This window comes from Neomonachus schauinslandi, chromosome 8 (genome assembly GCF_002201575.2).
Source record: "Neomonachus schauinslandi chromosome 8, ASM220157v2, whole genome shotgun sequence".
NCBI classification, from domain to species: Eukaryota; Metazoa; Chordata; class Mammalia; order Carnivora; family Phocidae; genus Neomonachus; species Neomonachus schauinslandi.
Window position 1 is genome coordinate 96,073,224 of NC_058410.1, and position 11,823 is coordinate 96,085,046.

Sequence of the window (11,823 nt, forward strand, 5' to 3'; positions counted from 1 at the left end):
CTTGATACTTTATAGGCTGCCTAACAACTTATCCCTGAATTTAAACATTTAAAACAAGAAACTTTTATTATCTCACAGCTTCTAAAGTGTCTATGAGAAATTTGGTAAGATAGTTCTGTCTCAGAGTATGTCATTAAGTTTCAGTCAAGCTAGGGGGCGATGGGAGATGCTATGTTATCTCAGACTGGATGAGGATTTGTTTCCAAGATCATACATGTGGTTGTTAGCAGGCCACATTTACTATATGGTTTTTGGCGGGATGTTTCAATTCCTTACCATGTGGGTCGCTCACAAGGCAGCTTATGTTCTCCAGAGCAGGAAATCCAAGAGCAAGAGAGAGAGTGGGAACTCAAGGCAGAAGCTGTAACCTTTCATAATGTGATCTTGAAAGTGACATACTATCACTTCTGCTGTACGTTATTGGTCACCCAGACCAATTCTGGCACAGCGTGAAAGGAACTACACAGGGTGTGACTATCAGTTGATGTGGGAACATTGGGAACCAGTTTGGAAGCTGGTTACGACAGAGGCCACATGTTAAGGTGGTACATAAAACATGAGGGACTCCTCAACCTTGAGTCGCTATATGAAACTGACTCTCTAACCCACATTAAATGTTAAACAGACAAGAAATAAACTCCTATGACATAAAACCAATGAAACCTCAGGGTTTATTTGCTACTGTGGCATAGCCTAGCTATTCAGACCAATAAAGCTCTTCATGTAGATATGATGATCGGAAGAGACTATGATGATTGAACACACTTCAAGTATTCTAAGATTCATAAAAGTGAATCACAGACCTGTACCTCTGAAACAAATAATACATTATATGTTAAAAAAAAAAAAGATAGCAGGAGGGGAAGAATGAAGGGGGGGAATTGGAGGGGGAGACGAACCATGACAGACTACGGACTCTGAGAAACTGAGGGTTCTGGAGGGGAGGGGGGTGGGAAGATGGGTTAGCCCGGTGATGGGTATTAAAGAGGGCACATTCTACATGGAGCACTGGGTGTTATACGCAAACAATGAATCATGGATCACTACATCAAAAACTAATGATGTAATGTATGGTGATTAACATAATAATAAAAAATAAATAATGTTCTCAAAAAAAAAAGTGACTTCTTATTTTAAATCAAAACACTGGAATGCTTTCCTTCTTTTCTTTTTTGCCAGGTTTGTGAATTTGGTTAATGTGTATCTGCACTCAGAACATTGACAAAATCAGGTATCAAAGACATCATAGCTGAAAGCCATAGGTGATTAGCATCCCTTACCCTGGTCTCTTGGAATACAAGAAACTGGCAAGCTTTTCCCAAAGTGACATTCAACCCCTTGATATTTCCAGTTACTCAAACTTTTAAAGTAATTTTAAATCACTTCAAGTACTTGATTCATTAAATAAGACCTACTTCATAATATTGTGAAGAATAAGTGAGACAATAGATATGTAACAATGTCTTCTGAAGAGTAAAATACTACATAATTATTAAACATCCTTCATGTATATTTAATATTGAAAGAAAACTACTAGAAAAGAATCAATGATGATAATCCCAAAATATTTTTTAAGAATAAAGTACATATTTATTCTGAAAGTTTGTTTCTTGTTTATAAGAAAATTATTCTGTTGGAAACAAATTTAATGTTATGTAAAAAATATATATATCCTATATCCATTTACTTGGTTAAAAGATAATCCCTCATTGGGAACAAAAGTAAAATCAATAAATTCAGCCCAAAGAGTCAGCAATTCAAAAGACTGGTCATATATGTCATCTATTTCATCCAATAGCATCTCAAAGTGTTTCATTGTCTGCATCTAAAGGTCATTTCACGTCTGGTGTGATGCTCAATGCTCTTTGGACGTACATAACACCATTATGCTCCAGGAACACCATTATGTGATATAAAGATTGACCTATTTAATCAAATCAATAGAAACTTATGATTTTTTTTCAAAGTTAACAGTCATTATATCAGAAAAATAAAAAATAAAGTACATGAGTAGATTTGAAAACCAAAAAAAGAAAAAAAAAATTTTGGATTATTTGATATATTAAATGTTTAGGTTCTCCATATAAGTCGTGTCTAAAGACAGCACTTTCAAAAACAAAATAATCCTTGGCCACAATTATCTAACATTTATCCAGTGAGTCACCCCACCCCCATCCCAAACAAGCAAAAGTGTTTTTGGCAGCACCTATTTTACCTTGAAATTTTCTCTTGTAAAGTAACCCTAGCCTGACCTTGATTAGCTTATCAAATGAGCTCATCCTCAGAGCTGAAGAACTGTAGTCTATCAGAGATGTAGCATGGCAACATGCCAGAACAACTCTGTAAATCGTCTAGAGGGCACATCTAAGCATCATTTCCACTCTTTTTTCTTCTGTGTTTCTGAGTCAAGATGAGAAACAAGGGAGACAGAATGAAGTAATGGAACACAGCTGGGCCATGGAACCTGATCAACCCATTTTTGAAACTTAGTTCTGCTCCTTACTGTCTGACTAAACTTTGGAACAAGTTAAAATAGCTTTTGAATTTCAGTTTCCTCATTTGTAAAACAAAGCTCCTAATCTCCTCCTTATAAGTTTATTATGAGGCATCAATAAATTACATATATGCATTGTGGAGCCTAGCATTCAGGACTTAGCATTTGGTACTCAATAAATATTCTCCATTTTCCTTTGCAGTGAGAAGGGGAACTAGAGATGAATCCTCAGCTTCTTCCATCACAGGTCACTGACTGACTCCTATTAGTGAGCCAGTACTTAATAGAACACGCATCCCTACAGTTTTGGGGTATGTCATAATGCTATAAGAAGAAAGATAGAAAATTCTTTTTTCACTTGTAAAATAACACCAGCAGTGGATACTCCTGAAATATGGGGAGCTGAGTGAGAATTCAGGAACTCTGGAATGCTAACCTAGCTGTAATATGTGAGGATTTGCAAATATATTCTAGAATATAAAATGATGATAATTAATGTAAATATATATGTATGTCCTAATGAAATCAATAAAAAAATTTAAAGACTTGAATACTGTATTTGTATATAAGTATTGGATTTGGCCTCTTTTGAAAATTGGTATTATTTTCATTATTTCATTTTCCTAATTTTTTTCCAAATATAGGAAGAATCCATTACATTTAAATTATCAGTAGCTTGTATTATTTTATTATTGTCTGTAAATGATAAATGTTGCTGTTTTCTATGAGACAGCCATTTAAAAAGTTATCACTGAGATTCTGTTCAAATCAAAAACTGGTTTATTTTACCCAGTAAAACTAGGTGGTTATGCTTTTAGTCAAAGTGTGGTGGCATCAGTTTAATTCTTATTCAGATAAGCATATTTTACATTCTGTAACTAAAAACACACCAGTTTAAAGCTCAATGGCTAATATTACCTTTTACAGTCATCATTCATGACTTCTATCAGGTCTTGGCAGAAATGAGTAATGTATTATCTCTAACCTCTTTCTGTCTCCTGTGTAGGAAAGGGTGGGTTTAGAAACACCAACGGATGTGAATTGGTCATTAGGAGGAGGAGGAAATAAATGTTTCTTAGGCTTAGAAGTAGTAGTGACTGGAAACTCTGCCAGTTCCATATCTGGGACATATGATGAGCTCTGCAAGACGCAACCCATTACAGATATTTTTCCCATCTCATTCGCCCAATTTAGTTTAAATGTTATCGGGTAAATTCCTTAACAGGCAGTGTGCTTCAACTGAGTGAAATCAACATATTACCTGCGTATGTGTGTGTGCACACATGCTATTTAAAACATTAATAGTGATAGACCAAACACAACCCAACAACAACCCACAATTCTGAGTAAGTGGGACCCAGTGCAAGCAGATTTAAGCTGAAAGAGAATATTATCCTCTTAGCAATGACTTTCACTGAGAGCTGGGAAGGCAATGTTAAGTAGTTAGTATGAAGGCAATAAACACCTGTTAGGGGATGAGTGGGTGGAGCTGGTATGGAAAAGGAAAGCAACATGTGCCAACTCCATTTTACTAATAACTTTTAGGAAACCTCTCAACTGAGAAAAAGGCAGAACAGAGGTCGTAAAGAACTACAGAGCTGCAGACTGGCCATGGAGGCAGAAGATGGCTGCAAACTACATCAGGGAAAGATTTCAGTAGTGGGAATGAAGGGATAGAAATTGGCATTCAGTGTCTACTATGTGTCAAGAAAAATACACACACACACACACACACATACGTGTGTGTGTGTGTACTTCTGTATATATTATATTACATATTTCTACAAGGCCTGCATTATCTATCTTAATTTTCAAATAGAAAAAACAGACTTGTAGAGTTCAATAACATACTAATGGTCACACAAGAAGCAAGAAGCACACCTGGACTGATGTCATTTGTTGAATGTTCTCATTTTTCATATGGAGACAACAACAGGGAAGATAGAAGCATTCCAGGTTAAAAAAAAAAAATCATGATATCTTTGAATGCAGAAGTAAGACAGGCAGAGACTTACTCATTTCTTCCAGCTATTTAATGTTTGAATTGACTAGAACCCATCACTCCATCCAGTTTCAACTCAAGGAAAAAGAAGTAGGAATAACACCAAATATATTCCTCTGAGTGTCCCCATGACCCCTCCCCCCAACACACATTAATTTTAAAAACATAATATTGCTCAAAATGTACTGGTTAAATAATTGAATGCATCTATTTGGCTATAGTACAAGACATACTTAGGAATAGGTTATATGTGGCATAATTTTGAAGATACTGGAAAAACACTGTGTCCAAAAAGAACTCTACCCTATCTTCCTTCCTATGTCCTAAAATTCTATAAGTAGACATGCATATGTCTTTTATTAGAATGCATATACTCATGAAATTTAATGTAGGGTCACTTTTGTCTTATTTTGAATGACTTGTGTTGCATTTTTTTTTCCAGAAAACTGATTTTCATCACTGGGAAGAAACATATGATACAAATGGGATAAGGGACACGATGAGAGAGAGGAACTGTGGAGAGAAGAAAAAGAGGTGGAAATGATCAAGACTCTGTCATTCTGCTCAGGGCATATCCTGTTACATCACTTCACAAAAGGACATTGTGGTGGAAATGACTTCTAACTGATCACATTATATCTGAAAGTTCAACAAGGTTGAAATTTTCTAAGTAGTCAGTTACATGAAAGTGCAAATGGTGGGTGGACCCAAAGGGTCAGGGATTACATCTGCTGCCTACACTGTGGTCTTTCACCTTCATACCTAATAGTTGCCTCTTTGTTTTGCATGAATAATGTGATTCCTTGTCCTGCCACTCTATGCATAAAATTACTTTTACTCACGGGGCAAAAAAGCAATTCTCAATCTAATCCGTTTTGCAAATTTGACAGTGATATCAAAGAGCAGGAAGTTGTCTGTGAGTAATGACACACTGATCATTTGTTTAAATGTCAAACTTAAACTTCATCAACTTTCAGGGAATATGTCAGTAAAGAATGGGTTTCAGTTCAGCCAGAGAGGATTTCAATGTCATTTAGTCCCAGAGAAAATAGCTGTCAGTATCTTGAGAGCACAGTGCTTTGAGTAAATTTTTCTTTTTAAGCTGAATGGAATTGGCCATTTCAGCACTTGGGGCTGTGGACAGTGCTCTTTTACTTGACATTATGAAACACGTAGTCTTACTGTAGAGGTGTTTCCTTCTTGAGACTAAAACACTCCCTAGGCTTGCAAACACGTACCCCTAAACTATGCAGTTAGAATATGAAGACTATGCATCAACATTCTGTGTAAGGCCAGAATAAAGTAACAGCAAAGAGAAACAAATTTTATCACAGAGATTAAGGCTGAAATAAAAATTAGGGAAGGGAAATAGTTATGATTTGCAGCTATTCCTGCAAAACAGGTCAAATTTTTACTGCAGTGCAATAACATTCCTCTCTGGATAAGATTTTGTTGGAGACAATGACAGAGCCATTAACCCTTCATGGTAATTTATTAACAGTGGGCATAGATGCAAGAGAGAACAGGAAATACATTTAATAGGCTTGCAGACAACAAGGAGCAAAGAATTCATTCTCTCTATGCTTTCTAGCTCTAGAGTGGAATATCAATGGAGAATTTTGGATCTCAGGTCAGAAGAAATGGAGCTGAATCTGAATCATGTTCTTTAATAAGCCATTTCATTTCTCTAAGTCTTGTTTCTTCTTCTGTCAAACGTGGGTTACTTTGAGGTTTAAATGAGAGTGTATGTGAAGGAGTCTGGCACAAGGTAGGTACTCAATGGATGTTCAGTTTAGATTACTTATCATTAAGTGTGGGCATAACAGTGATATGTTTCTATGCTGGCAGCCATGTGTTTTAATAGTTGTAACTCTAAGAATGGATGCCAGGAAGGGAAACAAGAAAGTCATTATTATTAGCAGACTTATCCTTATAGCAAAGGACCCTAAGCATGTGTATTTTCACCTTCATCCACCTTGTTTGCATCACCCAAAGATTCCCTTTATGTTTACCTTTAAAACAACAACAAAAATAGCCTGGAAATAATATAGTATTATTTAAAAAAAAAGTTTTCAGAGGATTTTTATCTCTCTTAAAAAAATAATATTCTACCAACTCTCTCCAGAATGCTTCTCAGTCACATACTACCAACTACTCTGCCTGCTGAATTGGTGACAGACTACTTTGAATGCTTCCTACCCAGACTGACATACTTGGAGAGAGAAGGTAAAAATCAGATTAGTGCTGATAAGTTCCTTATCATCCTCCATTGCAGCTAGTAATTCTTTGCTTTGGACTTCAAAGCCACTCAGCCTATCTCACCTCACCCATCTTCCCTTTTTGTAATTGAAAATCAAGAGCATCTTCTCCTAGCCTCCCCCATCTCCTCCTGTCATTTTCAACAGAGATTGCCTCCACACTGCCCTCTGCATTTGAAACGCCTCCCACTCTCCATTCATCAAGGTACACGCTCCTTCCATTCACAATTCATGTTAAGTCGTCCCTCCCTTCCAGAGCTCCTTTTCTTTAAGTGGATTCCCCAGTGGATTAAGTGGATTCCCCAGCTGCCCTAATAAACTCCATCACCACAGCCCCATACCGCACTGCACCCCCTCCCCAACACTCAGAAATTGTGCCGAGCTGGGAAACGGACGGGGAAATCTACCTTTGCATACAAACTCAGGGACAAACAGGGAGCCTAGCGTTTAGCTTGGTCTTGTCTTTGGGCGAAAAAAAAATCCATTACAAAATTTCCTCAAGCCTGGCAACAAGCATGCTCTGGAAAAAAAATATTGGTTGAGTGGATGAATGAATGAATGGATAGGCGGATGAATGATTGAGATCTCTTTGGTACTTTTCTCAGGTGCCCCTCCCTCTTGCTGGCTCATGGCATGGTTCCTGTTTAATTCAGCTTCAGTGCATGAGTGCACCTCCGTGCTTCGCCTGTTTCCACTCCCTGCCGTTTCATTACCACCTCTAGACAGAGCCTAACCTCCTCGCCAAAGGGCACTCTACCTACCTCACAAATCCTTTGTGACTTCAGTGGCCACAGAGAGCTTGATCCTTAGGAGCACAGCTTTGTCGTCTCCCAGCTCTCGCTCTCCAGAAAGCCCCCAAAATCCCTGGCTACATTACAAAAAAAGGGTGACCAATTTCCCCACACTCAACAAAATCCACCTGGAGACCCTGTCGTTCGTTGCCTCCCTCTCGCCGCCTGTAACCGTGGTAATCGCAAAAGAAACGCGCTTCCCCGCTTCTCCCTGCAGAAAAAGGAATTACCATTCCAGGGCTCGGTCCTGGTTCCGAAAATCAGAAAACTTTTTTCTTTTTTTTTAAACAGAAAACCCCACCCCGAGAGCAGCGACCTCTTTGTTTGCATCCCAGGGGGAGGGAGGGGTCTTCAGAGCCTTTGCAGCCCGGGGCGGAGGGGACGTGACAGCCCTCTGGAGGGCTGCCCGGGACCAGACTCACCCAGGACATTCCCAATAAGAGCCACCACGAACACGATGATGTACCCAGCGATCAGGACCCACTCATATTCTTTCGGGTGTAGGTATTCCCTCCACAGGTACCGCAGGAATTCCTCGTCGTCATAGTCGGTGGGGTTTAAAAAGGGCTCTTGAGTTTCATTCAGCTCCGAAGCAGATGACCAGTTGCGACAAGGGGGGGAGTCCTCCAATTTGGTACCGGACATCACGGGCTCGAGTCCGGTTCCGCTCAGTGCCGTAAGCCGCTCTTCGCCTGCCCCATGAGCACTGTGATTTGCGGTGCTAAAGGCTGCGCGGAGACGCGAGAAGGGGCTCCAGAGCAGAAAATGACGTGAAAAGTTACTGAGCCAATGCCTCCGGAGTCTTGTGCAGGGCAACTTCTGCGGCGGCTTCGCTGTCTTTGCAGACGATTTTGCACCGTGAAGAGAGGCGGCTGAGGAGCTAGGGACCTGGCACTGGAGGCTGCAGCAATGACACCGGGGGGAGAAAGCTACCTCGGGCTCGGCTCGGGCTCAATTACTCCTCATTCCAGCACTGAGTCCGCAGCTCACAGCCTCCGCCCGCGCTGAGGGAGAGCTGAAGCTGAAGGAGGGTGGGAAGGGGTGGGGGAGTCATAAAAATTATTTTAACCTATTTCTCCGTGGGTTAAATCTCCCGCTTTTCTACTTTTCTCCTCCATTTCTCACGTGCAATTTCCGTAACCCATACACAGACATGTGTATGCTATGGACATGACAAGCATGTTCACCCATGGTTAATACAGGATTTGTTGATGTATTTGTCTTTTTAATGTCAACATTTAAGTAACGAAGAGGAGCCACTGTGTTCCTCAAGCAGGACTATGCAAAAGTCATTTCAGACAAACCTTTTCACGTTTGTTTGGCTTTGCCAACTTAGCACTTGCTGAATCTTGAAGATACCGCCTCCACTCCCCCTTTTCCAAACTGGGGAATGAGACCATTTTTGAATTGAAGGATATATTTAGTTGGAATTTGTACTTGCAAAACCAAGTGTCATAAGAAACACGGCAGCAAAAGCTTGAAGGACGCAAGGGTCATAAATGTGCTAATAGTTAATGTTGTCAAGCAAAGGAGACATCCACGTGTTAAACAGATCCTTAGGAGGATGTTGTGGTACAAGCAGAAGTGCTCTCTGGTGAATACCACACCCCACTGGTCTTTCTTCTGGTCTTCTGACTCAGGACTGATGTCACCTGCCACTCTCTAATGAAATTGATTTCATCTCTAAGAAGAATATTTTGGAATTCATCACAGTGTGAGTTCAGGATCCTTTAATTCTCAATATCCATGATAGGAATATTGCATTTGATTATAATTCTGGATATGGGAAGGGCCTCCAACATCACCTAGCCTCAACTTCGGTTAATATTAGAAGCCCTCTAATAACATTGCTGATGTTTCCCCACCTAGTTTGGATGGACCACCTTAACTTATGACTTCCACCATCATGGGGCTGCTCTGAAACTGTTCCTTACATTAAAATAAGGTCTTAAACCAACATATAATTTTCTTAGCCTTCTACCCTCAATACCTAGTTTGCCTCTTGGTGCTACATGGAATAAAGCTTCCACATGACAACCCTTCATATATTTAAAATAAGTATCACAGTCTCCTTCCCTTTCCTCTACTTTTTCCCTAATTAATTCCATTGTTTTTCAATGACACTTTCCCCAAACCTCTACTCATGTGGTCTTCCTTTAGACCATTCTCAATGTCTTGCATAATATGAAACTAGGAGGAGATACAGTAATTTGGTTTGGGTCTTGCTGGTACAAAATGTACATTATCATGTAGATGCAACCAGTGTCTGTATCTAATTCCTTTTTTTCAAATGTCACAAGACTATTGGTTGATACTGAGTGTTAAGTCAATCCCCCTAACTCCTACCCTAGGCATAATTCTTCACAGTTGTTTTGTACTTTATAGTTGGAAAATTTTTTCATACACATTGTTTTAAAACTGCTGAGGGGTTGACATGATTAGCCCTGTTTTATAGATGAGGAAACTGTTCTGGAGAAATTAAATGATTTACCAAAGGTCAAGTGACTAATCTGTGGCAAGACCATCCAGTTCTTTTGATCCCAGCTTGGGGCTTCTATTATTTTACAGATGTCATATTTCACAAGAAATACTATTGTTATAGTTTTCCCATCTGCACTAGTCATTTCTGTTAAAGATTTTATTTATTTATTTGACAGAGAGAGCAAGAGAGAAAGAGAGCATGAATGGGGGGAGGGGCAGAGGGAGAGGGTGAGGGAGAAGCAGGCTCCCCACTGAGCAGGGGCTCCATCCCAGGACCCTGAGATCACGACCTGAGCCAAAGGCAGACGCCTAACCAATTGAGCCACCCAGGTGCCCCAAGCATTAGTCATTTTTTAAGAGAAGAAAATAAATAGGCCTTTGATTTCTTTGACAAATATTTACTTAGTGTTTCTATTCTACTCTCAGTGATATAAGTTAAGCAAGGTTACCATTTTCATGAACTTTACTTTCTAGGGAAGTTAGAAAGCGAACTAATTAACTAATGAATACATAAGAAAATAATAGGAAGGGATAAATGTTATGATGAAAACAAAATAGGGTGAAGTGATGGTGAGTGGAGAATCCCAAAGGCCATGTTAGAAACAGATGGTCAAAAAGGCCTGTGTGAAGAGGTGACAGCTAAGTAGGATACCTACATGATGTATGCATGTATTAATTTAATTTTGTTAATTTGGGGTTTAACCAGATCTTAAATGCTGCTGCTATTATCCAAAGCATTAGCCATTTCACCAGACCTCTTGTCATCAGTAAATTTGACAAGTAGGCCTTCTGTGGCTTCATTCAAGTTCACTGATACAAATCTGCTAACTTTATCCTGTGGTATAATGTGTCCCTCTGATTTATTAATGTCTGTTTTTTCCTCTTCCATGTAAGATTCTTTTAAAAATGGGAAAGGTTGTGGCTACTTTAGTTGCAATCTATATTCATTAACATCTTCAAATTTCTTGCCATTGACAATCCACAAATATGGACCCCGTATGCTGTTTTCTAAATATTCAGTGCCATTAGGGTTTTTTCTGTGTGTGGCACTTCAACTTGTTTCTACTTCAGTCTGTTCTTTTTAAGTCTTCTACCTGCAATTAATCATCACTCTTTACTAAAAGTATAAATAAGGAGAAACGAGAATAGTTTCAAGATTTTGTTCTGATATTGCTTTATGTTGCGACAAGCCTGGATTGATCTTGAAAAGTATTCCATTTCTTTCTGTCCATAATTTGTCAGGCACTTTATTTTAAATACATGGTACTCTATTGCCATACAAAAAGTCACTCAAATCTTCAAATTATTATTTTATGTTTTGTAAACATGTTAGAGATGATAAATATTACAGTACTCATTTTGATGTGATATCCTTCTTTATATCTCTTGAGCTCTTTTAGGGCATTTGAAAATAATTTTTAGTTCTGTAGGTATTGTTTTCTTCAACTCAAAATCTTTCTGTTGGATGTACAGAAAAGGAGTCAGCCTAATATCACATGACAATTAAAAAAAAGTTCCAAATTTGTCTAGTGATGACCTCTTAAGGTTGTTATCAGAATTAAATGAATTGATATTTTTAGAACAGTGTCTGGTATATAGAAGGGATCTGAAAATATTTGTTGAATATAATTTAAAACTATGTGATCTAATGGTGCGAATATTATTTGCTTTACATATCAATTCCTCTAAGTGATTATTTTTAAAAAAGAGAAATGTAGCTCACAATAGTCTGAGTAATTCTGTTTAACTACCCATCTTATGCTTTTTTCTGTCGCTTTTAGCTCTCCGACTAACCTG

The 11,823-nt window shown here is 38.7% G+C and overlaps 1 protein-coding gene across 1 annotated transcript in view; it reads right to left on the reverse strand.

The window, feature by feature from the left end:
• Positions 1–8,190, reverse strand: part of HCRTR2 (hypocretin receptor 2) — a 110,877-nt gene extending 102,687 nt beyond the window's left edge. Inside the window, exon 1 of the mRNA XM_021692089.1 lies at positions 7,968–8,190. Within this exon, the coding sequence (XP_021547764.1) occupies positions 7,968–8,190 (223 nt within the window). The remainder of the gene's footprint in view (positions 1–7,967) is intronic.
• Between the last annotated feature and the right edge of the window lie 3,633 nt (positions 8,191–11,823).